This window comes from Ictalurus punctatus, chromosome 20 (genome assembly GCF_001660625.3).
Source record: "Ictalurus punctatus breed USDA103 chromosome 20, Coco_2.0, whole genome shotgun sequence".
NCBI lineage: Eukaryota > Metazoa > Chordata > Actinopteri > Siluriformes > Ictaluridae > Ictalurus > Ictalurus punctatus.
The window spans coordinates 20,308,828-20,336,606 of NC_030435.2; the positions used below are offsets into that span (position 1 = coordinate 20,308,828).

At 39.6% G+C, this 27,779-nt stretch overlaps 2 protein-coding genes across 4 annotated transcripts in view; one reads left to right on the top strand and one right to left on the bottom strand.

Annotated features, from left to right (window-relative positions):
- Positions 1–249: 249 nt before the first annotated feature.
- LOC108280330 (radial spoke head protein 4 homolog A-like) lies at positions 250–3,541 on the bottom strand. Its single transcript, XM_017495198.3, has 6 exons — positions 3,197–3,541; positions 2,685–2,901; positions 1,275–1,994; positions 918–1,062; positions 721–838; positions 250–545 (listed from the first exon to the last, which is right to left on the bottom strand). The coding sequence occupies exons 1-6, from the start codon at positions 3,295–3,297 to the stop codon at positions 329–331; spliced, it is 1,518 nt and encodes a 505-aa protein (XP_017350687.1). The 5' UTR covers positions 3,298–3,541; the 3' UTR covers positions 250–328.
- Positions 3,542–8,183: 4,642 nt separating this feature from the next.
- eps15l1b (epidermal growth factor receptor pathway substrate 15-like 1b) overlaps positions 8,184–27,779 on the top strand; it is a 28,394-nt gene continuing 8,798 nt past the window's right edge. For all 3 annotated transcript variants that reach the window (XM_017495976.3, XM_017495979.3, XM_053673538.1), the window contains exons 1-22: positions 8,184–8,267; positions 10,263–10,304; positions 10,918–11,007; positions 11,583–11,630; positions 11,860–11,961; positions 12,127–12,189; positions 12,557–12,682; positions 13,228–13,287; positions 13,573–13,845; positions 15,059–15,219; positions 15,891–16,047; positions 16,475–16,540; positions 16,762–16,847; positions 17,001–17,073; positions 17,496–17,657; positions 17,916–18,113; positions 18,213–18,365; positions 19,089–19,203; positions 20,434–20,540; positions 22,335–22,398; positions 26,190–26,266; positions 26,570–26,663. In XM_017495976.3, the coding sequence (XP_017351465.1) occupies positions 8,241–8,267; positions 10,263–10,304; positions 10,918–11,007; positions 11,583–11,630; positions 11,860–11,961; positions 12,127–12,189; positions 12,557–12,682; positions 13,228–13,287; positions 13,573–13,845; positions 15,059–15,219; positions 15,891–16,047; positions 16,475–16,540; positions 16,762–16,847; positions 17,001–17,073; positions 17,496–17,657; positions 17,916–18,113; positions 18,213–18,365; positions 19,089–19,203; positions 20,434–20,540; positions 22,335–22,398; positions 26,190–26,266; positions 26,570–26,663 (2,344 nt within the window). In that variant the 5' untranslated portion in view covers positions 8,184–8,240. The remainder of the gene's footprint in view (positions 8,268–10,262; positions 10,305–10,917; positions 11,008–11,582; positions 11,631–11,859; positions 11,962–12,126; positions 12,190–12,556; positions 12,683–13,227; positions 13,288–13,572; positions 13,846–15,058; positions 15,220–15,890; positions 16,048–16,474; positions 16,541–16,761; positions 16,848–17,000; positions 17,074–17,495; positions 17,658–17,915; positions 18,114–18,212; positions 18,366–19,088; positions 19,204–20,433; positions 20,541–22,334; positions 22,399–26,189; positions 26,267–26,569; positions 26,664–27,779) is intronic.

Here is a 27,779-nt window from a genome sequence, read left to right on the forward strand (position 1 = left end):
TCCTTCAGAAACTGTTAAATAAACATCTCCTGACAGAATATTTCACATGATATTAACAATTACATGCTTTTTTAAATCAATTTGTTTATTCACATCCCTGTAAATTATCTGTTATTGTAGGAATAATAATGTATTAGAATGAGCGCATTAATATACACACAGAAATGTGATCAACCTTATGGCCAATCAGAATCGAGCGTTCATCAGAGCTGTATAATAACAAAGAAATGAGAAAGCAATGTCTGTCCATAACACTTTATTATAGTCACATATGTTAAAATTCGAGATGCTTTCAACGGTGTACTGGCCCTTTAACTGTTAAAATACTTCAGTCCTCTTCCTCCTCTTCCTCGGCGTCATTGTTTTCAAGTTTCGCTTCTTGTGCTTCCTTCAGAGCCTCCTCCTCCTGGACACTGGGGTCCAGTTCCTCTGTGATCTCAGGCCCATTGGGGTACTCAGACTCTGGGGGAGGGGGGAGGGCCGGGGTAAAGTCCTCGCCCAAGAACTGCAGACCCCAGCCGATGTATATGTTCTCAAACTTCTTGCTGAAAAATTGAGTCATGTAATCAGCTGAGGAGATCCTTGTACTCCAAGGAGAGGTCATGTAATCATCTGTATCATAACAAAGTTGACTAGAAAAGCAGTTTCCAGCACATGAGGATGTATGTTATTTGCTATCATTATAATTCTATTAGGAGCTGAGAGTAAAAGAGATCTTACTTGCCACACGCGTATGCATAGGCACCAGGCCACACGTTGGAGCGCACAAAAGCAATGGCATACTGGGAGATTAGGTCTGAGGAGATCCCGGTACTCCAAGCAGGGGTGTTATTTACCTCTGAAATATAAGAACATATTCGTAAGATATGTTTGCTCAGAAAGAAAAAAGTGACACCCACATAAAGTCAAAGACTCACCTATGTCCGCAGACAGTGGTGTGAGAAGCGGTGGTCCAACCTCACGCTCAGGCTCGTCGGGATCTTCCTCCTTCTCCTCTTCCTCTGCATCTTCTTCAAGAAGATTCTCTGTTTTTTCAGCCAGATTGGCCCACACACAACGACCCTGGTGCACACACAAAGATAATCAGAAATCCTTGGTTTCGGTGGCGTGGCCATATGTTTGCCAAATCAGAAATCTTATTTATGACTGACTCTAATGTTAGCCTCCACCCTCACAGTTTAGCAGGAATTGTTTGCTAAGGGAATTCATGGGTGAAAATTGACTAACATTGGAGAGAAATGTGGGGAAAATTCTCATTCTATTTTCTTTCTCACCTGATTGAGAATGTGCGGAATGTGGTGGACCCATGTCGACAGTGACTCTACCATCTCCTGCACGTTGACACCTTCAAAGTCAGGGTTCTCCTCGATGCTGTCTCGCGCTGCATTCTCCTCGTCTTCAGCCTCCTCTTCCCGTAACAAATAGAACCCCAGTGGACTGACCTGGGTCTCCGCTGAGATGCGCGCGATCTGGGCACGCAGGTAGTTGGCCTCGTTGCCGGGGAAGGGTGGGTAGCACACGATGGGAGCGTCCAGGCGCCCGGTGAAGAGCTTGCGAATTTGTCGCGCGACTATGATCTGAGCAGGGGTGACGTCAGGAAGACGGACCCAGGGCAGGCCAGGCTCTCGGCACACAAAGTAGGTGAACTTGTTGGTGCCGGAGTGACGAGGCTCCTTAGGGACTGGGGTGGGTGGCTTGTAGCTTGATTTGGGGACTTTGATTACCTCATCCTCTTTTCCAGCCTCTCCCTTATCCTCATGTGTTTCCTCCACTTCCTCTTCTTCCTCATCGCCCATGTAGTATGTTTCAGCCACCAGGTAGTTCCCTTCGATACCAAGGATTTTGCCCCAGAATCGGCAGCTATGCAGGGGCTGCACATCCACCAGCTGCTTCAGGGCCAGAAGAATCCTCTGCATCTCCACCCAACCCAGACCAACCCCAATCTGCTCCATGAAGAATGCCATCTCAGTGACATCAGGCAAGGGTCCCTCCATCTAGAAGGAACACAAATAAGTTGTATGTGAAATCTCCACTCTTAATGTTCCATTGCAATGGCTTCTTAGCTGTAATTTGATCACGGATGCCTACCAATTGTAGAAAATGATTATTTATATGATTATTTTCCAGTAACAGCATGACTGAATGTTTTATTCCTATTACACCACAGCAATTTGCCAACGGTTAACATTTTTCATTAATTAAAGAATGACACGTTGTACATTTTATCCAGTTAAGTTCCTGTTAGTTCCTGTCATCGCTCACGTTATAGCAGCTATAAACATTCATTCCCTCACCAATCTATAAAATGTCTTTTGAGGTTAATAAAGGCTTGTCATGTTACTGTGAAACCTCAAAGCCCTCCATCCTCAGGATTTTCCTGTGTTAGGAAAGCTAGGAAAGCGTTTTCGTCTGAGCAGCAGTTCGAAAAGATGCTAGCTTTATGTGTCTCATGGATCCTACTCAACCACATTTGTATGTTTCATTCTATGTTTAAAAACTCAACCCAGTTGCCTATTTAAAAGCAAAATGCAGCCATTTTTAAGCAAAGAAGCCTATGAGAAAATGAGATTGTTGCCTGGGATGGGCTGACACATCTATTGATGGTTAAATGCACATTTATAAAGCGTTACAAGAGCTAAATGCCACTGCAATCATGCAAGAAAGGAAACTGTTCTGACGTGCACCTCGTTGGGTTCTCCCTCGTCCTCTTGTTTAAACAGCGCACTCTGTTTCTCAGCCAGCAGCTCAGAGGAGGTTGTGGACGGAGTATCCCTCAGCATGTTCTGCTTATCCAGCACCGTGCTGCGCTTTACCTTGTGGCTCAGATCTTCAATCACATCCACGGCGTTCTCTGGACGCTCGTCCATCACTTTGGTGAGCACGTGAAACAGATGGTCATAGCTGAAAATGACAGTAAATGCATCACTTAGCAACATCCTATTAGTTAGGGTAAGTAATCATGATGGTTAGGTTGTTGTGCTAGATGGTTATGGTTAGCTAGGGTAGGTAATCATGATAGTTACTGAACTTAAAGTTTCAGAATGTAATGCAGCTGTAAATTACTTCATATTTCGTAAATAATATATATATATATATATATATATATATATATATATATATATATATATATATATATATATATATATATTAAAACGATGTTAAGTAAAAAAAAAAGTGTTAAATGAAAGTTACTCACAGGTTGAAGGTTGTTTCTGGTCTGTTTTTCAGCAGGAAAGATTTGAATCTCTCCACAGCCTGCTGCCTTTGGTCAGCACGCGCTTCAGCAGAAGTCTCCATGTGTCTGTCGTTCAGTTTAAATAAAAGGAAAATTGTTAAGTTGATCTCTGGGTCTCAGTTCTGAACGTCTCTAGTCTGTGTCACGATGTTTCTGTACCAGATCAGATACAATTGTTTTCTGTTCTTGTAATGTGTTGTTTTGTGAGCGTCTAATCACTTCTCGTCCTTATTCTCTCTCGAATATCGTTTTATTATCTGCTCGAACAGACAGACGGCTCTTACAGTCTCCCCCCAGCCTACAGCACGTAATAGAGTAGAACTTTGGTGATTACGTCATAGTTATAGATGTACTAGATGCATGTTCTGTTTCTATCCGTGACGTGTTCCCAGGGTCGTCGCCTGGGGTGGGGGGCTGGGTGGTGATGGTTTGGTTAAGCAGCCGCTCTTCCTGAAAGCGCAGTTAATCCAGCCGCACAGAAATAATTTAGGAGCGCAGTTTATTACACACTTAGCGGTAACAGCACCGAAAACGGAAAACGAGTTTAAATAAATAAGTAACAAAAACATTGACAGTATTTTTGAGTTTACAGGCTGAAAGTTTTTTTTTTTAAAAATTATTATTATAATTCTTTACATTATAAAATGGCAAAGTCGATCAAGTTTAAACATTAAAACATGAAGCTGAATAAAAATACATTTACTAACACATCTTTTAAGAAACTATATGGTTGTTGTTGTTGTTATAAATCTAACCGTAAATACATTTTTAAAACGTGTAGATGGTTTATTTCACAGAGGAAGTCTGACATCAAAATATTCATATTTTACTTCATCTTAAAGCTGAAGTAAAATGGACATTTCAAACTGGTAGACAATCAAACCCTGTCAGATCACTCCATAGAGACCTGCTCTGTGCTCAGAATCAAGATCAATGAATTTTAAACTCATTGGATCTGTCAATATAATTGTCCTAGGAGGCAGTTTTTAATCCATTATAAAATGGATATTGCAAATTGGTAAACAATCAAACCAACTCAGATCAGTTCACAGGAACCTCCTGTATGTTCACAGTAAAGGTCAATCAAGGCAGTTCATTTTGGGTTGTGAGTAGTGTAGAGAGAGGCTCATATTTCATATTACTTTTGCCAGCAGCAGCAGCAACAACAACAACAACAACAACAACAACAACAACAACAACAACAACAACAATAATAATAATAATAATAATAATAATAATAATAATAATAATAATAATAATGCCACTTCAGTACACGTATTTTTAAACTAACATTAAGCGTGGCACACTATGAAAACCATCATGACATAAAGCACTCATGTAAATAATAGCGACCAGCAAAAGGATAAAGAAGCTCACATTTCATATTACTTTTGCCAATAATAATAATAATAATAATAATAATAATAATAATAATAATAATAATAATAATACCACGTAACTAAGACTAATTTTAAGATAAGATTAAGCGTGGCACTTTTAAAAACCATCATGTCACCGCTAAAGAGAAAGGCTACGCATAAAGCACTCACAAAATATATAATTAATACATATCAATCTTAATGTCAATTAATGTTCATATTTCTATTATGGTGTACTGTTGAGAGATTTGGAAAACAAATATATTTTGATGCTTTGGGTACACTGTTTCTTGAAACTTTCGTGTCAATAAAGCCCCTGCTGTCGGAAATTAAAGAGACTACATAAATGTAACAAATATTCTTCTCGAATACAGTCAGATTAAGTCAATGCTGTGATGTCGGCCCGGAGGTACGCGCCCAAAACAAGAAAAGCGCACCTCGTGTAACTGCCGCTGGGGTGCTGAAAGGACAGTTCCCTTTCAGCACCTCTGGTGTTTTCTACAGGATCAGCGCGTGGCTGGAAGGCGGGGCGCCCCGGTCCAAACCACACCCGCAGGGTCGTTATTTTTTTTTTTGAACTACCCCGCTCCCCCCGGATACAATAAATGGCTTGACGATATTTCTAACAAAAGCAATGGTTGAATCTTTACTGTGAGTTAGTCTGTAATGATGAAAAATGTGAATATTGTCATAGTACCACCAAATGGAGGAAGTTGTTGAATGGTGCTATTTATGGCAGGGTGCTTACCCCTGAACAAAGACGGATGCTTCATAAAGTCCAGTTTACATAGCAGCATTGACTGACAGTGGATACAGTGGTAATGCCACTGTGGTCGGCAATCTAATCCACATCTGTGAATGGTATACCCTAAAACAGTGGTTTTCAAAGTGGGGTCCGACAGGGGGCGCCCGGGGAGCCTCAACAATTTGGTGTGAAAACTAAATAAATGCATGATTTTTTCAAGTATATATATATAAAATTCCTAATGTAATATAATGTAAAGATGTAAGATGTAATTATAAATAAAAAAAAAAAGCGGATATATTCAGAAGTCTGTATTTTTAATGTGTTTTAAAGACATCTTGCAAAAGGGGGGCCTTGGTCAAATGATAATGCCATTTGGGGGGCCTTGCCCTGGAAAGGTTTGGGAACCCCTGCCCTAAAACATAAGAACATTGAACTGTAGTATTATTAAGATGATCATCAGTGTAAATTATGAATACCCAAAATCTGAATAAAGAATCTGGTTAGCACAAACAAACCATAAAGGCAGTGGTTTGGATTCATTGCTCAAATTGAATTAATCATAACATTCAGTCTGCTTTTCATGCATAGACATATTATAACTCAGTTTACATTTCCCGAGAGAATGTTCGCAAACTTTACCTTCGTGGAGAACTGCACGGTTAAAATGGTTCTCTAAATGGGTTTTGATTTTGCTAAACTTTGTTGGGTGAAACAAAGCTGAACTGCAGAACAGGCAGCGGAAGTCCTTGCAGCATGTGGTGCATTTCTTCAGTTCGGGCAAGGATCTCCTTCAGGGGCGGAGCAAAGGTTTTCTCTTTGGGGGGCCCCTTATTATTAATATCTTGTTGTAGCCTATAATATAATAAAATATTGGTTCAGGGCCCCCTTATTATTAATATCTTGTTGTAGCCTATAATTTAAAAAATGTTGGTTCAGGGCCCCCATATTATTAATATGTTATTGTAGCCTATAATTAAAAAATTGTTTATTCAGGGCCCTTTATTATTAATATCTTGGTGGAAAAGGGAATTGCATGTCCAACATTATCTTTCTTTTTGTAATAGCTCTTTCCACCAGGGAAGCATGTCTCCAACAGAGACATGAGACCAGTGTCATTCAGTATAGGAAGACAGTGGATATATTTCACAACCTCTCTTTTTACCCCTACTGGTGGAAAAGGGAATTGCATGTCCAAAATTAACTTTCTTTTTTTAATAGCTTTGTTCATCTGGAGATAGAGACATGAAACCAGTGTCATTCAGTAGAGAGGGACAGTACAATTCTCTTAGTGACTGGGTGCCACCATGATAACTCTCACCCTCTCTGTGTGAAGTCTCAGAGACCATCCCCCACGCTGGTGCAAGAACTTGAACTCTTTGTCATGTTCCTCAAACCATTCCTGAACAATTATTGATGCGTGGCAGGGCGCATTATCCTGCTGAAAGAGGCCACTGTTATTAGGGAATACTGTTGTCATGAAGGGGTGTACTTGGTCTGCAACAATGGTTAGGTAGGTGGTACGTGTCAAATTAAACATCCACTTTCACTTGAACGTTTTTCCTACTTCCAACAAATCAACTTCTAGAACTGGCTGTTCATTTGCTGCCTAATATAGCCTATTCCACTCCTTCACAGGTGCCTTTGAAATGAGATGACCAATGTTATTCACGTCACCTATCAATGGTGTTAATGTTATGGCTAAGCAGCTGTATTGCATTCTGGAGCGTTGAATCCAGTGTCTCATACATCTCTTACATCTCATAAATAGGACATGCCCACTGTCCCTGGAAAAGCTCCTGTGTGATTGTTTTTCGGAGCTAAACCCGACAGTTATGCTTTATTTTTGAGAATGTTGACATTTTTCTTCTATTAAACGCTATTGTAACTGCTCTGGAAAGTTACAAGTGACATCAGCGGGGCACACAACCATTAACTTCTCACAAGAATAATGAAAATACAGCATTAACCATGAAATTAGCACCAGAATCACTGAACACATCACAAACATTTCAATATAAACATATTTAATTTGTTTCACGGTGCATTTTTCCTTTAAAGCTCCAGGCTACCCTTAAGGATGTGAGAGGTCAGGGGTTGATCTAAGCTGCTGGCTTTTCTCTTACCGGGATTTCAGGAAAGCTGCTTCACTAGGGACTGTGCTTAAAAGATGGCTAAAGGAAGTGAAAGAGAAACAGCAGAATGCAAATTTTTATAGTAAAGAATTTGCAAGCATGACAAAAAAACTAATAAATGGGGATGTCTCGTGTGGAGGATTCTTTTCTAAAAGAGACAAAGGTTTTCCTTTGTTACTAAGTTAAGGTAGGTAGATGGGTCTAGCATTGTGTGCATTAATAATAATGTCAATGGAAGGTACAGTCCACATGGAAGAAAATTAGATGATTCTCTTACTGTGTAATAGCTTTCAATACCAACCCTGGACACAAGATGGAGACATTTTAAATGAAATAACAAAAAACGGACAAAAAAAAAACAAAACAGTTCAAAATAGTCAGTATGTTTGACCATATGGGTGTCATGTGACAAGTGCAGATAATACAACTTTAAAAAAAAAAATCATTTAAATGTACTCTTTAAAAATGTATGGTGAGACAAAATGGGACTCTCTTGTCAGAATTCCTCTGCATCATTTCTAATAAACAAAATAGATGGACAAAAAAAATATATTTTAATGACTCATAATACTTCAATAAAAATGATCCTCCAATCATTAATGATGCAATGTTGATAAGATCTGAAAAGATCTCAGATACTGACTTCTACCCAAAAAGGCCGTCGATATGCAAATTATCTTTTTTGGTGCGCGTTCACGAGACGGAGGAACAGAGCCGTGCACGCGCGGAGGACAGAAGCCGGAAACATGGCGGCGCTCATGTCACTGACTCAGGTAACTCAGCCTTTTAAAGTTTTCTTTTTATTTTATTTTAAGCTTCGCGACAAACATCGAATGACTTTAAACTAGCTAGCTACGATACACACCTCAAAAAGGGCTGCTTTGTCGATGTTCAGAATGAAGTTTGCTCCAGTTTTAGGAGAGCAAAATGAGGCTAATGAGAGCTAACACAAACCGAGTGTGTTCAAGCACACACTACAGCTCTGACAGGAAGACGCTTTCAAATGCAAGGCGGAATGCCGTGGCCTTTCGTGTATGATATCAACGATATATGTGATAATATTACTTAGAAATGCGTTTTTGTTTGTTTTGAAACTTGTAATGTATCCATGTCTCGGTGTGTAGGTGTGGGAAGATGACGACGACGACGACAACAACAACAACCAAATCCTAGACACCCACTTTAATACTGTTACATAACCAACTATATATTAATCTGTATATAAACCGCTATTAGTGTGCTATCCTGGGGATTAAATCATGAGATACGTCTTGTATTAATATCTTAAAATACTTTTGACACACTTGAAAAGATTTAATTCAATTCAACAATACACACGCAGTGGTGCTTGAAAGTTTGTGAACCCTTCTGTTGTCACCTCTGGCTTTAGCAATACAGTGGTGCATGATGGTCAACAAACAGACTTCATATAAAAACCATAATGAACTTTGATTTGCTTTTGCTTTTGCTATCTGTCATTACCCAGATGAGGACGGGTTCCTTTCTGAGTCTGGTTCCTCTCGAGGTTTCTCCCCCTTAACATCTTAACACCGGCTTGCTCAGTTGGGATAAATTCACACACTTAAAATCTGTACCCTGTGTTTATATGTTTCTGCAAAGCTGCTTTGAGACACTGTCCGTTGTAAAAAGCGCATACAAATAAAATTGAACGGTCCATCAATGATCCGGTGTTTTGCCACTCCTGAGGAGTGTAACGATGGTCTTGAATTTCCTCCAGACTTTTATAGATCCCGGTTCTTTAAAAAAAAAAAAAAACGGACGCTCAGTCACACCAGACTGTCGTCCCATTGATTGAAAACACCCGACTCTAATTTCACCTTCAAATTAACTGCTAATCCTAGAGGTTCACATACTTTTGCCACAGATATGTAAAATTGGATCATTTTCTTCAATGCATAAATAAATGACCAATAATATCTTGGTCTCATTTAGCTAATAGGGTTCTCTTTAGGACTTCTTTTAGGATAAATCTGATGATGTTTTAGGTCATTTATGCAGAGATCTAGAAAATTCTAAAGGGTCCACAAACTTTCAAGCGCCACCGTATTGTTAAAGCCAGCGGTGACGGTAGCGAGGAAAAACTCGCTGAGACAACACGAGAAAGAAAGAAACGTTAAGATGCAAAAAGAAGTCCATCCGCTCCTTGGTGACACCAGAGAGTGAGATTATACGTTGGTACCCTTCCACAGTTATACAGTATGAGCGCCATCGTCTTTATGATTACAGCAGCAGTTGTTCACTTCAAATCTACAGCACGCAGATAAAATTATCCACTGAAGCAAGATCGAGACTTTGACTGTTTTTGAGAAACGCACATCTTAAGGATATCCATGTGAAACCATCTACAGCAGCAGGAGATGAGACACAAATTCAGAAAGCTTAAATTTCTTCCAATGTCCCCCCCTGGGTCTGTGTGTCAGCTGTGATTCGACTCGTGCCGAAGCGTAAAGGGTTAAGGTTCTTGATCAAGCTTGCTGGTGCCGTGGCTTGAACTTACAACCTTCCGATCAGTACCCCAAAGCCTTAATGACCGATTTATTTACTTTTTTAAAATGTTGAATTCTTTTTTAAATGTTAAAGAATTTAAATTCTTTATTATCATGTTAAACGTCGTTGTCCTTTCATTTTTATATGTTGATTTTTGTCTTTCACTGTATCTTGTTCTTTATTTTAACCACCAGGTAGATGTTCTTCTCCATCTAATTATATAATAATATTAATAATCTTTAATTTCTGTACTTCTGTAGATATCAAATGGAAACCCAGCATATGAAACCTTCTACAAACAGGTAAAACAGTATTGTTCACATACCTTTTATGAATGGTTTATAGATAGATAGATAGATAGATAGATAGATGTAGATATATTTGTGGTGGCCTGGGAAAACATGTCATGTCAGTAAAACACTTAAAGTCCCCATAAAATCAAAGGTTTCTGGCTTTTTAGTATGAATATGTCATTCTTAAGGTTCTCTATGTGAGGTAAACTAAACACTGTTGGCTATTTAAAAAGGGGCAGGAGCCACTAGATATGTCTCTCTCTGACTTCCTGTTTCAGTGGAAATGATGTCAACACATCAAAATACTGCTGCGCAGTTCAAGGCAATTCACATGGACTTTAATAATGTGCCATGAATAGCATTTTGGCCGCATTTGGGGTTATTTTGTCTCTAAAGTGCACTTTTCTCCATTTTCACTTTACCAGAGTTTAAAATGCAAAAGAGAGATACTTCAGTTTAAGAAAGCCTGTAGTTTTCACAACTATATGTCGTAGAAAATGTCACCATGGGAAGGTGTTTTTCCCCAGGCCACCAAACGTGTAGATGTTCCTGCGCAAGCTGAGTGTTAATGTAAATGCTGTTGTTGCATGTACGTGTTGTTGAATGCATCTGGTTGGTGCAGGTGGATCCAGGAAACATGGGCAAAGTTGGTGCAGCTGAAGCAGCGCAGTTTTTGAAGAGGTCAGGGCTTTCAGACAGTACTCTGGGCAAGGTAAGCCATTTTCACTCTGCATCATCAAAACTACCAACCGGTTCAGTTAACGGAGATTACGCGTACTGTTAAATATGTATACGACAATGCTGTCGAATTCTTGTTTCAGATTTTATATATATATATATATATATATATATATATATATATATATATATATATATATATTATATATAAACAGCAGCTCTGGTGGTAGCGGGTTTCAATTAATGCACATGTTCTAATACGTTATCACTTCCTTTCTGTAGGGAGATGTTTATTTAACATTTATGGAAGGAGTCTCCGGTGTCAGCACTTTGTAACCGAGTCGCTTTAAGTTTTCAGGACAGAACACGCTAACAAAGTAACAAGCTGCAAATTTTGTCGATTTACCTTTGAGAGAAAAGAAAAGAGAGGCTGGTGAGGAACCAGACTGTTTATAGCTGCTATAATGTGATTCGTTTCCTATAACAGCACCGCCTGTTGTGTTTTCCTGTACTCTTTACATGTTATTTTTTTTCTGCTTAGTTCTGATAATTGATAACATAGTGGGATGAACCTTTTTTCATATTATTATTATTATTATTATATTTCAGATCTGGGATTTGTCAGACCCAGAAGGAAAGGGCTACTTGGACAAGCGGGTACGTGTGTTTGCTGTTTCATATGAAAGTAGATATATTTTGTGGAGATGGAGGTGGGCCTTTTTTGTTTACATTTTCATGCACTACAGAATTATTATTATTATTATTAATACTATTATGCCACAGTACGTTACCTATTCAACCAACCCATATGTCACAATTATGTGTATTTTATTTACGTCTGATGATGTCTCTCTTCTTGTTTTGTTTTTTTCCCCTTGCTTTGTAGGGTTTCTTTATTGCACTAAGGCTCGTGGCTTCAGCACAGAATGGCAGTGATGTCAGTCAGGCCTCCCTGAACCAGACCATGTCAATACCTGCTCCTAAATTTGTACGCATTTCTTCCTTCTTTATGGAGAAGAATGTCACTGTATAATTTGGTATTTAGTGCCCAACTGAAAAAGTGTTGCTGAAGTTGTTTCATTAAACGTACGGATGAAAGTAAACCTTCGTCATTCGTAAGTAAAACGAACGAAATGTCCTTTTCTGTTTGTAGAGAGACACAGGCAGCCCTTCTTTAATATCTTCATCTTCCAGTGACTCCACGTGGACCGTGAAGGTGAGAACGTGTGCGTTAATGATTGGTTAAATGTAAAAATCTAGGTTTCATTGCTGTAATCTGCTACATTAAAGAGTAGAGTGCAAAAGTTTGTACCCCCCATGTTTCTCAGTGCTGTTTTACAAACTGCTCAGAGGACATGAAACAGGTGATAAAAGCAAAGTTATAATAAGAATTTTCACTATTAAGATCTTACACAGTATTTGGCTATTTGTGTTACTAGTGCTAATAAACATCTTGTTGCTATACATTACCTTGTCTTCTTCATTTTGTACTAAGGGTGTGCACTGTAATTGTACTTAATTATAATAATTTTATGTGCTGTCTCTCTCTCTCTCTCTCTCTCTCTCTCTCTCTACAACTGTAGTTTGATGAAAAAGCTAAGTATGACAGCATATTCGAGAGTCTCTTGCCCATCAATGGGCTTCTGTCAGGAGATAAAGTGAAACCAGTCCTCATCAATTCAAACCTGCCCCTTGATGTGCTTGGGAAGGTATGTTATGTAAGGAATAACTTAAAACAAGGCCTGCTGCTCTAGCTAAATGAGCAAAGATGATTTATTTTCCAATAGTTTCTGTTATTACTTATGACAAAAAAACACCACCACAACGTGTCAAAATTCTGACCCTGGAGAGAAAGTCAGCAAAAGTCTCACAAACATCACGATATCAAGGATTATAAGCTTTTTATTTTTTCTTTGTTAAACAAATTTTCTTCTTCTTTTTGTTATTGGTCTTCGATAATGTAAATCGTCTGCCGTACAAGTCCCTGTGAACGAGCTGTTACTATAGAAACGATAAACCGTTATATCCTGCGCTTTAATGTAAACTCTGCAGCCAGGATTAGTCAGAGAAAATTAATCACCACCCTCTGACCAATCATTTTAGAGAATTCAACAGGTATAAATACGGTTTATTACTGTTTACTACTACGTTATAGAAGTTATGTATTAACATTAAATAGTATGTCTTCTCTTTTTTTATTCTTTTTTTATTTTTATACAGGTTATGACGTTTATGTTTTGTGTTCTTTTGTCAGATTTGGGATCTCAGTGACATTGATAAGGATGGACATTTGGATAAAGAAGAGTTTGCAGTGGTGAGTTGAAAATCTGATCCAAGTATACAGTATTTCTCATTATAATGTGTGATATGTAGGAAAATGTCAATACAAAGGACCTAGCAGCAAAAAAAAAAAAAAAATCTGTGGTGCATTTATAATCTGTTTTGTAAATCAGGTCCTAAGTCACAAAGTTTATGGTATAAACATACGCTGGGTACTGTAACTTATGCTTTTTCTTTTTCCTGAACTGATATTTATGGGGACAAAAGGACATATCTGGTGCTCGAGGTGATTCATTGAGTGTTGTTTGTCTTCGCTCAGGTTATGCATTTGGTATACCGAGCCCGAGAGAAAGAACCTCTTCCCTCCATCCTACCGACATCCATGATCCCTCCATCCAAGCGGAAGAGGAGTGCAGTTACTCTGGCTGGCTCTGTACCCGTTCTACCCTCCAGTCCTTTCCTCTTGAAGGAGAACCTTCGGCCCACAGCACCTCTCTCCAAGAGCCCTCTGACCATCACCTCTAATCTTTCACCCTCAAACTCCTTTAGGAGCTCCAGCCCAAGTCCTAATCCCAGTCCAGCACCACAACTGGTATACACACACATACACATTGTTTCTTATTACAATATTATTTAAAAAAAAAAAAACCCAACCTAACACTGGTAAAAACAACAGAATAGACAATTTCTTTTAGGAGCTCTAGTTAGTTGCTCCAAATACTTACTAGTCAGAACATCTTTTGTAATATTTGTTGATTTTCCCATCACATTATACCAGATGCCAAATTCTGTTGCACTACAGGCCACATAAAACAATCATGCACATGGTCTCATGATGTGGACCACCACCTCTCAAACAGTCAGGACGATGGGACATCTCATTTCAATCCAGGAAGCTCCCTCTGTTGCACTAGCACTCAAGCGTTCTTGAACAGGCACAGTAAAGGGCAGGACGGTATTTGTTTGAATTTTGGGTTTCAAAAACGACCAACTCTAGCCAACGTTCTCCAAAATTGCTGAATAATAGCATTTAAACGTGAAAGGAAGGATCTTCCATGTGGAGATGTGGAGTGAAAATGATTCCTAGGTTGTAAAATAAACAGGGAGCTTTACAACAGGTAACGAATGGTAGTTTGATGGTTATACAAACGTTACCACCCGGAGAAGACAAACATTCCCACCCAGTCCGAACGCTGTATCAAATGTCAGCCCAGACCTGCGGAAACATTAACAGTCTCAGTGGATAAAGTTTAAGGATATGTTTTATGGCAAGTCAAACGTTGCCTTCGGTATTTGTGTTTTAAAAAAAAAAAAAGAAAAGAAATAAAGACTTAGACGTAAACCTAAACTTAAGTGAAGTAGCAGCACGCTTCATCCGGGACTTGCGGAATAGTTTCGCTGTCTAACCGAAGTGGCATTTACTTTAGGATCTTTTTAAACAGCCCAGAGTTTATGTTTCAAACCTGTATGTGCTGTCTTAACATTGAATCTGTGCTAGCGAAACTGGTTTATCAGCATTCTGCGCATGGCCTCATTCCCCATTCCTTTTGTATTTGTCCTCATGACATACATTGTGCTGTTTACATTGCAACACCTTTTTAGTGTGTTTTCCTTTTCTGGAGTTTTCTGTTGTACCTGTCCATAATGCTGTGTTGAAAAAGATGATTCAATTTTATTTATGGCTTTATTTATGATGGAGCTTTGAATTGTAATGATGTATATAATTGTGCGTGTGTGAGTGTTTGGACTGAATTTGGAAATTGATGTGTTTTTTTTTTTTTTTTTTTGTGGGGGGGGTGTTGTAGCATGCTTTGGCGAAGTGGGTGGTGCCCCAGGAGGACAGGGAGCAGTATGAGGAAATCTTCGAGCTGGCCGACTCTGATTTCGACAGCATGGTTGGAGGAGGTGAAGTGAAGGACATCTTTATAAACTCAGGGCTGCCCCAGAGTGTCCTGGCCCACATCTGGTAAAGATGCTGACACACGGTGTATTTCAGTTTCATTCATTTCATCACAACTACTGGGCTGTGTAAGGAATAAAACTTGATGGGGTGGGGTGGGATGGGGTGCGATGGGGTGCGATGGGGTGGGGTTTAGTACGGCACACATCACCCTGGGGTTGATTTTATTCCTATTATATCAAAGCAGTTTGCTGGGACGAACAAAGTTTTTGATGCTTTTCATCCATTTACAGTTCCTTTAATTACATTTAATATTGTGGAACATCCACGAGATATGTCACTTACACATAGAGTAGCTTGAAAAATCCGTTTGCTCACCAGCCTCTCCTTTTTTATGACAAAGTGCAAAGTCCTCTGTCCTGAAGACTTTCTTATGCTACTGTTATTACATTGTGAATTTAACAGCACTGTGGTATAAGAAACATTTTAAATAGCCACACTGTCCAGCCAATCATGTGGTGTATAGCCATAGCATGACATTTAAAATTAAAAATCAATAAAATGATCATGAACTTCCAGAAAGTTTTGTTTTTGATGCATAGTTCAATCCAAACCTGTGTTGTATTAAACTAAACTATCTCTTGGAAAGAAAAAAAAAAAAAAAACCCAAACAAACGCTCTCTGTCTTTATTTCTCGTTTACTCTCTTTCTCTCTCTCTCTCTCTTTTTTTTTTTAGGTCACTGGCAGACACAGAAAATGTAGGCAAATTGACCAAAGAGCAGTTCAGTCTGGCCATGCACCTTATTCAGCAGGCAGTCAAAGGTGTTGACCCACCTCAGAGCCTGAACCCCGATATGATACCTCCTTCAGAGAGGGGCTCTGCTACCTCTGCCGTGAGTCCATGCTAAACTGAGTACACAACGTTATCTAGAGGTGTCCAGTCTTATCTGCAAAGGACCACGTGGCTGTAGGTGTTCATGCTTGAGTGAAATGAAGACCTGCAGCTACATCAGCTCTTTTAGGATAAGACTGAGACACCAATGTGCATGTACTGTATGGTGGACAAAGACACCGTACTTTGATGCCCCCTAGTGGCTGACAGTCGAAATGTTTTTTGTTTTTGTGTACGTGTATTGGTCCATTTTGCACAACAGGAATCAATGGCATTGTGTTTTCCAATATGTATAGGTACACACAATTTATAAATTAAAATATAGTATTTTATTACATAATTGTACAGATTGGAGGCATTTTTAGAATCAATATTTCCTTTTTTTCGTTCTGCTCTCTCTTTCTTCTTCACTGTTTCTTTATTCTTAGGCAATCTCATCAGAAATCTCCTCATCAGCCGGTTTCGACTTCGCTGGACTCTCCGGCATGTCCAGAGTAAGTCCTTTTAAATTTTTGCCTTTCAGTTCATTCAGTACTGACATCTAGTGTTTACTTCTACGCACTGCAACGGATTATCCTTTTATTTTATTCACTCTGTAATGGGTTATCAGGCATAAAAATGGAAAGCTACTGTGTTTTTTCTTTTTCTTTTTTTTTTCCCTCTCAGTTGTTCTTTTTTTTTTTCTCTCTCAAATTTATTTATTTATTTATTTTAGGAGATTAGTAGTCCAGTGATTCCAGTGGAGTTGACAGGAAACAAAGAGTTTGACGACATTAGCCAGGAAATCGCACAGCTTCAGAGGTGATTTGTAACAATAAAGGAACATCTGTGGAAACCTTACAGATTTATTGGCTCGTGGATGGCAATACATTTCTGTGTCTTTTTTTCAGTTTGTCTGGCAAGTGTGCAGAATATTGCACTTAACTCTCTATTTATTTATTTCTATTTGAATAGTGAGAGGCGGACCATAGAGCAGGAGATCAGGCAGAAGGAGGAGACCCTTCGTCAGAAGAACAGTGAAGTTCATGTACGGCTCAGTCTACAAAACATTCTTTATTACTTAACAGCACACAGCATTATCTGCTCCACTATAGGAGCATTTTCCATTGCACTTTTTAATAAGAACTGGCCCAAACTGGAACCCAAACAGACTTTGGGACTACATTTTAGGCTGGTCTGTCTGTGTGTGTGTGTATTTGTGCCCTCAAGTACATTATAGTACCATTCAATAAAATCTGGAGCTGGTACCAAAACCACACACCTAGAACCTTTTGTTATAATTCTGGTTTTCTGCTGTGAAAAGTTTCTGTATTTTTGCTCAGAAAGAAAAAAGTCTCCTGAGCCTACTTTTTTACAGAGAGAGTAGCCGAGTGAGTAAAGTAAGTGTGTGTGTGTGTGTGTGTGTGTGTGTGTGTGTGTGTGTGTGTGTGTGTGTACATGTACGTACAGGGCATGCAAGTGGACCTGGAACAAGAGAACATCAGCGTGAAAGAACTGGAGCGACAGACGCTGGGCGCTCAGAACAGACTGCAGGAAATGGAGCAGCAGAGGAGCAAACTGGAGAGCAAAGTGACCGAGGCCAAGAGCAAGGTCCAGGAGGAGAGCAGCAGGGTGAGAGAGACGGAGAGGCATAGACCAAGAAAAGAGACACAAAAGAGAGATGGCAGTAGAGAGGCAGAGCGATAACCAGAGAAAGACAAGAGAGAGATTTATAGTGATTGAGCGAGAGACAAACAGAGTGAGTTATAGTGATTGGGAGAAGGAGAGTGAGAGCGGGCGGGAGTATTAGGATCTAACGCATTCTCACCGATCTGGTTTTGTGTGTGTGTGTGTGTGTGTGTGTGTGTGTGTGTGTGTGTGTTTGTGTAGATCTCCTCTTTGCAGACGCAGCTCATATCTCAGGAGGCGTCTCATCAGACGCGGGAGAAGGAACTGAACAGGACCAAGACGGACTTGTACTGCATGGAACAGGAGGAGAAGCAGCTGGAGGAGAGCCTGCATGCAGGAAGAGCCAAGCTAGAGAGCATCCTAAAACTGCTCAAAACCTCTCAGAATGAGATGGATGAGGTTAGAGGCAACACTAGAGGCAGTTTCACTTCAGCAGTTTGTTTGAATGTATCTGAAGGTGCTTGTTTATTTTTTGTCGACATCTCATTCTTCACGTAGGTACGGGAAGAGATCTCACAGATCCAGGAGCGGCAGAAGGAACTGAATAAGACCATCGAGCGCTACGACAAAGTTCTCGACGGCAGTACGAGCAACCTGGCTGAAATCGACCAGCTCCTTGCTGAGGAGGGTTCAGGACTCAGCAGCACTGTGGTGAGACTACTACTTGTTAAACGCCGTATATTACAAATATTTTCTGATTCCTCCACCACTTTCAGACTCTCACTGCTTTCAGTCCCAAAGCAGTCCCTTCTACTTCCTTCACCGAACTCCCACTGAAGATGTAAAGAAATTTCATTTCCAATCATTCAATTGCTTTCAGTGTGCACATCCTCTAAAACATCCATTAGTTAAAATATTCTGCATATTATACACAATTACTGGTTGTAGCGCAATAATAACGACTGCTGACCAGATATCATGTCGGTGATGGAGAACTGTCAGTACAGAATTGCTTTAAACCACGTCTCGCATAAGTGACGTGTAAACAGCACAGAAATAAGTCCAAAACAACATTAGTATTACTCACAAAGACACCAAAAACATACAGCATGCCGATTGTATGCCCTTTCTTCACGCATGAGGTACGATCACGAAAATAGAGCTCCAGAAATGTTTCTCATCCTGTCATAACGCATTCTTTGTACATGCAGCTGTGCCACTCACTTTTAAACCGACTTCCCTGGAAGCACGCGTCACCTTCACAAGCTCTCTCCTTTCCCGAGCAGGAAATGACTAGACGTTTGTGACGCAGTAGAAATGATTACAATGATAACATCCCCCCCCCCCCCCCCCCCCCCCCCCCCCCAAAAAAAAAAAAAAAAAAAGGCTGAGCAGGAGAGCAAACAACGTCTCTGAATGGTGCGTCTGTTTCAGGAGGACTCCTCCTTCAAGTCGAAGCTGGCCATGTTTAATAACAACGCCGCTCAGAACTTCAGCGTGGATCCCTTTCAGACTGAGGACCCCTTCAAAAGCGACCCCTTCAATAAAGGTGCTGTGATGTACTGAACCTATAGCTTACAGTGTGAGTAGTGTGTTTAAGTCCGATGTATCCCAAATTACCCCCCCGGTGCAAACTGCAGGTTTGACTTAATGGAACGCACTATTTTAAAGTTTTAAATGCATAATAGAACGTTTGTAGTTTGGGTTTGTGTGTATTAAAAGGCATTTATACCCTACAGGTTTATATTAATGCGCCCGTTCTGATACATTATCATTCACATAATAACAGCTAACTCACAGGGATTATATTATAGATATACTGTCAAATTTAAGCCTAATAATATCTGATTATCTGATATTTATGTCAGGAGTGTTTGTGCTTTCCAAGCTGCGTGTCTTTATAACTTTGAGAGAGAAAGAAACCAGGCTGGCGAAGGGACTCGCTCGTTTTCTAGACGATCCGCAACCCACGGTACTGTACAAAAGCCTTCGGCACATGCCAAAGTGCCTACAGAATAATGGAATGAAACGTTTCTACATTTAAAAGAAATACTGCAAAGAGCAGTAAACTGTAGCAAATGAAACGAAGTGAATATTTGGTCTGACGACCTTTTTCAGAACCAGCCACAGTTCTTCTGGAGTCTTGCTTCTTATTTTTGCAGCAAAACCCAGCAGCCTTCACAATGTTTATTGTCTGAAAAGTGGTTTCTTTACTGACACAAACATTTTACTCTAAAAATCTAAAAGGTTTTTGTACTGACTCGATAATGTAGATAAAAATCTCAAATAAATCAATAAGGTGCCTTAGACTTTTGTACAGTACCATATAATATGTTAAACTATTCAGTTACAAGCAGGTAAAAGAATGACCTGTTCATTAACAAAAAAAAGGTAAATTGTTGGCAAATTGCTGTAGTATCAGAGAAAATAAAACTTTTCAGAAAATAATCAGGTAACTAAGAGTAAGTACAAGGTGCGTCACATCGTATCGCATCACACCAATCTGTTGATTATTTTCCTATAACAGCACACCCCCTAGTGTTTAATTCCTTATCCATCTTCTCGTGAAGATGTGGCCATCTGCATTTCTGTATTTATATGAAAATTTCTGTGTTTGGACGAGCCGATCATACAAATGCGGTTTCAGGCAGAACCGAAACGATCAGAATCCATGTTAATCCCTGGTATCAGGGGAAAATAGATCAAAAAATTATTTTCCTGATCTACCACACTTAGGTGACAGTTGTCCAGTTGTTATATCTAAAGGATTGCCTTTCAGTTGTAGCTGACCCATTCGGAGGAGATCCCTTCAAGCAGAATGACCTGTTCAGAGACCCCTTCAGCAGCTCGGATCGCTTCACTAAAAGTCCCGCCAGCCCATTAAACGTGAGTGTCCTCTCAAGGGTTTGTCCTGGTTTGTTTTAGGATGCTACTATGATATGTATGGAATTAAAATTACTGAACCTGTTTAGTACATAATGCTTGATAAATACATACATATATATATATATATATATATATATATATATATATATATATATATATATATATATATATATATATATATATATATATATATATATATATATATGATTTTTTTTTTTTACAAATGAGAATAGTCCAGTGATTGATTATTTTTTTTCTCCCTCTAATTCATCTTCCACATAGGTATCACACATATGTACGATGACTATAGGCAAGAATCTCGACAGTTTTCCTTGTTCTGAACATCCATTTACACAAAACTCGCTTATAATGGATGTCTAAGTGTAGTCAATAAATGAAGCAGTCAATAAATGTACATTTATTATTAAAGTCATTGCAGAACTAATAATAAAAAACGTCTTAGCAAGGTAGGTTTTTCTCAATTCTAGAGCGATACTGTATAAGTGATCATTGAATGCCCCGACAACTGCCTTTACATTCGACTAAATCATAGCCTAAATTAAATGCCCCATGTGGTAAATAGAGATTAGGTTGAAAATAGTTTGAGTATTGCTTTCCGACTGTGAATTATAACAGCTTTGCAATCTTTATTGGGTCTTCTGTTTATAAATATCTGATACAATTTGGTCAAAATGAATGCAGAATAATTCAAGAGTTCAGTTTATTAAATATAAAGGCTGTTTATGTGTACGTGTTGCCATGGGCCAAGTCTGGAAAACTAGCCCAATGAAGATGATGAAGAAATATCTACAAAAGACCTAAGAGGCCATGCATTATTGTTACGATGGCGAAGACGCCAACACACGTGCAGCACCAGTAACATTCACAAGGCACGCGATTTTTTTTCTCGTGATCACACGATGTGAGAAAACAGCTTAATGTTATGACAAGATCACAAGAAAATAACTTTTTATGTGGGGATCACGAGAAAATTACGTCGCGATCACGCGACAAGAAAAAATGAAACAATAATAACCGAAATAGTTAACATGTTCTACGAAAACATAAATCTCTTTCCCAAAATATGTTATTTTCTGGTCTCGCCTAGACTTTCTGTAAAGATCACATTTAAATAAATGAACAGCCAGTTTAACAAGCGCTGTTGCAAAAAAATGGCTGTAGGCGAATATAAAAAAAAAAAAGAAGACAATCTTCAAGGTCATGTTTAAAAAAAATAATATTAGTAATTTTTTTTGTTATGCTAAATGCCAAATGATATCAGTATGTAGCAGCTGCTTTTACACAGTGTGTTGCTGTCGTTCAGTGAGAATGGGATGCAAATTTCTTTCGTATATAAGTGCCGTTGCTTAAGATCTCAACATTTGACCATGTGAAAGGTTTTCCCAGAACACCACACACACACACACACACACACACACACACACACACACACACACACACACACACACACACGGAAGACATTTGATTTTGTTGTTTTTCTGACAGTCGCATGATAGAAACATAAGCATGGTTGTCAGAAACACAATGTACTTGTATTCAAAGTGAAGGATTATAACAGAATACCGTTTTGCATCTGAGGTTACTTAGAGAATGAGGAACTCCTCTGGGGAAGCACCATCTACTCACTGTACTCTCTAAACCATGTAAAGATTGTCTTATTTTCTCTCCTGCTGTGTCTTACACACTCTCTCTCTCTCTCTCTCTCTCTCTCTCTCTCTCTCTCTCTCCCTCTCTCTCGCTCGCTCTGTGTCTTTCTCTCTCCTTATGCTGCAGGTCAGCTCTTTTGGAAGGCAGGGGAATCTTGCATCCGTCGGTTCTCCTAAGTTGAAAGACTCAGGTACTGTATGCTTCCTGCTCGTTCGGAGTTACTTTTAAGTCAGTGAATTTTTCCACTGCGCATTAAAAGTGGAAACCAACAGAACATGGGGTTCTAGTTAATTTTCCACGAGCTGGAGAGAAGGCTGGAACGGTTACAGTGATGACCGTAAAACAGACGACGTCATCGTTACAGTGCACAAGGATGCCTTTGTGCAACACGATCCGCTGCAGAGCTGAAATCACTAAAGCGATGCTCGATTAATGCAGTGCTCGTTTTTCATTTTTATTAACTGTAAAGACAAAAGAAAGAACTGGCACATGTTAAAAAAAAAAAAAAAAAAAAAAACATTATTATTATTATTTATTTATTTATTTTTAAATGATGCCTGTTCTTTCTTTTCAAGTTTAAAAATGCTTTAAAAAAAAAAAACAGCACTGTGTTGCAAAAGAACTAGATAATGCTGCTTTTTATGCTGTTTATTTGTTTGTTTGCTTGTTTTTTTTTTGTGATGGTTTGGTTGAGGGAACCTAAACAGTCCTGCTGTCCTTTTAAGCGCTTCAGTTCTTTTTTTGGTCATCTTCACTATCTGCGGTTAGCCTTCTCAAGTGTCCATAAGGGGAAGCTTCAGGGCTTTCTGGGTATTGGGGTGACTATATTTTGGTGAGAAGATGCTAGATAAAGGTCTCAGTGTTTCATAATGCAGCGTAAGCTCCTCACACACACACACACACACACACACACACACACACACACACACACACACACAAGCCACGCTGTTCCTCTTAGGTTAACCCATCTACACGCGCTACATGACAAAGCTGTTAACCATGTCATGTTGGTTCATAATTGTGTAAGGACACACACAATGAAGTGTGCAAAAAATGATAGCAAATTTGTGTTACTTTATAGTGGATGTAAGCAAGCAGTCATTCCCTCACCAGCTTCAGCTTCTTTCTCTCTCTCTCTCTCTCTCTCTCTCTCTCTCTCTCTCTCTCTCTCTCTCTCTCTAAAAGATAAGAAACGCATCTTGTCATGTTGCTGAGAACCTAGAAAGCACAAAGTCATGAAGACTTTTCCATGATAGAAAACTTACTGTCTGTTACAACGTGCTGAAACTGGAGACTCCTTGCATAAATATTAAATATCTCCTTACAGAGTAGAAATACAGAGCCCAGGGAATTAGCTATTACTATAGAAACAATAATGTACAGTGCAGTGAAAAAGTATTTGCCCCACTCCTGATTTCTTCTGTTTTTGTGTAGATCTCATACTAAATTGTTTCAGAAATTAAAACAAAATCTAAGATAAAGCAAAGGCAACCGGAGTGAAGACAAAATACAGTTTTTCAATGATGTCGTTATTTAATGAAGCAAAAAAGTTATCAAATATCAACTGGGCCTGTGTGAAAATGTATTTGCTCCCCGGAGTTACTGATTCCACAAATCTATGATAATGCATTCATAACGGGGTTCAGCTAGATTAGACGCAACCAGGTCTGAATACTGCAAACCCTGTTCAATCAAATCAACATTTAAATAGAACTTTTTCAACAGCATGACGTTGGTTAAAAGGTCTTACCCAGTAACACACTCTGCCAAAGTTGAAAGAAATTCCAGAAATTATGAGGCGATTGAAATACATCACTCTGGGAAGGGTTGCGAAGCTATTTCAAATGCTCTGGGACTCCAAAGAAACACAGCGAGAGCCATTATCTCCAAATTGAAAAAAACTCGGCACAGTAACGAACCTTCCCAGAAGTGGCCGTCCTTCTAAATTCCTCCAAGAGCACAGAAACTACTCATCCAGCAAGTCACAAAAGAGCCAAGGACAACATTAAAGGAACTCCAGGCCTCTTTTGCATCAATAAAGGTCACTGTTCATGACTCCACTATCAGAAAGACACTGGGCAAAAATGGCATCCATGGAAGAGTGGCGAGGAGAAAACCACTGCTAACCCAGAAGAACATTTAAATCTGAATTTTGCCAAAACACACCTTGATGATCCTCAAACCTTTTGAGAGAATGTTTTGTGGATTGATGAGTTGAAAGTGGAACTGTTTGGAAGACAGCAGTGCCGTTACATCTGCCGTAAACCAAACACCGAATTCCACAAAAAAGAACATCGCACCTACGATCAAGCATGGTGGTGGCAGTGTGATGGTGTGGGGATGCTTTGCTGCTTCGGGGCCTGGGCAACTTGCAGTAATTGAGGGAAATAATTGAGGAATTCTGATCTCTACCAGAAAATCCTAATGGAGAATGTCTGGTCTTCAATCCGTAATTGAAACTCAAGTGCAAATGAATTATGCAGCAAGACAATGATCCAAAGCATAGGAGTAAGTCCTAGTCCTAGAAATAAGTGAAATAATGATCTCCGTTTATCGGAAGTGTTTGGTTGCAGTTATTGCTGCTAAAGGTGGCACAAACAAATTTTAAGTTTAGGGGGCAATTAGTTTTTCACATGGTTGATAGGAGTTTGATAACGTCTTTTGCTTCAATAAAAATAATAATAAAACTGTATGATTTGTTTACTCAGGTTGTCGTTTTATGCCGGATTTCGTATGAAGATCTAAAAAACAGAAGAAATCAGGATGGGGGCAAATACATTTTCACAGCACTGTATAAGAACAAGAGCATTAATATAAACATGTGCATTGAATTTCAGCCAGCACTACTGTCAGCGCTGCTGCTGTAGAAATTGAATCAGCACCTTCTGGCCTGTCTTTTGATTTGAGAATTCACCGTCAATGATGGTTATTTATGGAATTTTACAACATGTGATTCAGGCCCAGCTAATACGGTCAGGGAGAACTTTCCAGAAGAAGGAGTCATCGGGTTCACACAAGCGCGTTTCAGAATTTGTTTTAATTTCTGCTTTATCCACAACTCTTCAGATTTTCCTGTGGCGTAAAAGCCTATTTATAGAGCTTTTACCTGCATGAAGAAGGGAAAAAAAAAAAAAAAAACTCCAGCCGTCCTTAAAATAGTCCTGCCTTAACAAGCTTGACTTTGTGGCCAAACCAAACGGCCTGCTAACATGCTACAGCAGGAAAACTCTCGAGGAACACTGACACTTTTCAGCTGCCCCGATTGCTTACGCGCTCTCTCGCACGCCATAGATGTCAAACAGCTCCACACTCTATCTATTTTCTCACTGAGGAAGTCGGGTTCATTTATGAAAAACACAGTCTCCTACATCTTGTTTTGTATGAATACTGGCTTGTGTGTGCTGCATTATTACTGGTCCTGTGTAGCATGCATGGAATAAACACACAGGGGTTTCCACTTCTAATATCGGTTTGCTGAATGCCAATCCTGTGGTCACAAACACAAGCGGCGCATTGTAGAGAAGTCTTTTTTGTTTGTTTTTGTTTTTGTTTCCTTTCTGTCTCTTTACTGGTTTATTCATGAAGTCATAAACTGCGTTCCGTAGCGCTAGATGATAAAGGCTGTTTGTCACAGTCCATCGAACACTGCCTCCACTTAACTCTGTAATCACTTAATTAAAGACCTACGTCATAAGCATCGCACGGGAGGGTGGTGGTGGGGGTGGGGGGGGGGGGTCTGAAAGCAGACTTTTCAGGAGTAGTCATGGAAAACGAAACAGTGCAGCCACAGTATAGCCACGTGCCTAAAATAAACGTGCAGCTCCCGGGCTGTTCGTGACGCCGCTGCTGACCTGATGTGAGTGTGTGTTTCCGTAATGGAGAGAAAATAGCAAAAACATGCCTCTGTACCCGTGTGAGAATTACTAAAATACATCATGTCTGTGTTTCTAATTTTTTTTGTTTTTCCCCTCCCAAACATAGATCCTTTTGCTCCATCGGACCCTTTCGACTCTTTTGGCGGGAACAGTGGCTTTGCAGACTTTGGAAATATGTCAAAGGTAGGACGGAGGTCACCGGTGTGAAACGGCCTATTCAGTAATCAGACCGCAGGAAAGCACAAGTACTTTTTGCACCACCAGTAGTCTATGTGGCGCTTGTTATCTATCATCTGCCCATAACTGCCATGACGTTTATGCCTTTACCTGGAATCACTGAATTAAGAGGATAATTCAGGGAATTTTTAACCAAGCGTAGCCTTAAAATAGCTGTGTGGCATGTTCTCGGTCATACTCACACTGTGCATATTGTCCTGTCTTCTGATGAGGTTCAGAACTGTTTATAAATCTGTGTTCTCTTTGAAGGGCTCCAGTAGCCAACCTATAGGCCGAAAACCCACCTACCCTCTGCCTCCACCCAAAAAGCCTGTGCCAGCCAGACCAGCACCACCTCCTTATGGTGAGTATTGTTAGTGTGTGTGTGTATATCTATATAGATATATCTATTTGTATATATGTATTATATCTATACACGTACATTATACACACGTAAACTGTATGCATGTGCATCAAAGCCGTTAATCATGCACCATATAATTAGATATAGTTGAACGTCATAACCACAGCTGTCTGTAGTAAGACATTGGCCCGTCTGTTGCTGTCCCAGAAATGTCCCACTAAGACACAGCGTTTATTATTAGACTCGCAAAGACGTGCTTCGTTAAAGTTGTAGGCAGCGATTTTAGTCGTGATTAGCTGTAGCTAGCTGTTCAGTAACAGGGAGCACTTAGAGGCTAATTAAACACTAATAGCACTGCTGAAGAATTATTTACCTTTAGTCTCACAGTCCCATTTTAACCGCGTTCGTCCTGCTCCGATTTCTTTACTCTCCGTATCGAGTTTTGCTGCTCAAGCCACGCTCCCGTTCATATCCCTCTAACCATGACAATATAGAACTAAATTCTAGATCTATAATCATAATCTCCAAACATTTACCGGTTGGTGCTCATCCACTTTCCTTGATCTGCATCTGCTGCTAGAGATTGCGCAATAGTCAGTGAAGCACATCATCATCGGCTCTGGTGTTTCCCTTCGTACTTCCGCTTTGAAATGCATATAGATGCGTTTAACATGCACACCTTAGTGCTGGGTGTAGTGTGTACTGTAGGTACAGCCTGTACTGTACCTGTAGTGCAGTATAGGAGTTAACACTGGACAAGGTGTAACAGTCTCGTAATGTACTCACAGGCCATGAAATGGACTCCAACTCCTCTCCATTTATTTTTTTTTAAAATTAGATTTTATTTAATAGTCCAGTCTTTGAAGAAATATGACATGTTTCAGTTCCCTAACAATAATTTGGGGGAGAAGCAAACAGGGTAAAGACACTAAAAACACCCTAGCTTTCATTCTGAGTCAGCAGGTCTTTGGTGCCACACCCGAGGTTTGAATTGGCAACCCCTCGATTGCTAGTGCAGAACCCACTGAACCACAAGAACCATGTGTTCTACACCGTTGCTTGTTTTTTTCAGGGTTTTTTTTTTTTCTTTCCAGTTTGATCTTGTGACCTTCATCT

Bases quoted from the DNA above. Each gene is read 5' to 3' on its own strand.
- LOC108280330 (XM_017495198.3), bottom strand. From the start codon at position 3,297: ATGGAGACTTCTGCTGAAGCGCGTGCTGACCAAAGGCAGCAGGCTGTG. The intron at 1,995-2,684 runs GTGCACGTCAGA...TGTTCCTTCTAG, and splicing joins ACGAGGGAGAACCCAACGAG to ATGGAGGGACCCTTGCCTGA. The intron at 1,063-1,274 runs GTGAGAAAGAAA...TGTGTGCACCAG, and splicing joins TTCCGCACATTCTCAATCAG to GGTCGTTGTGTGTGGGCCAA.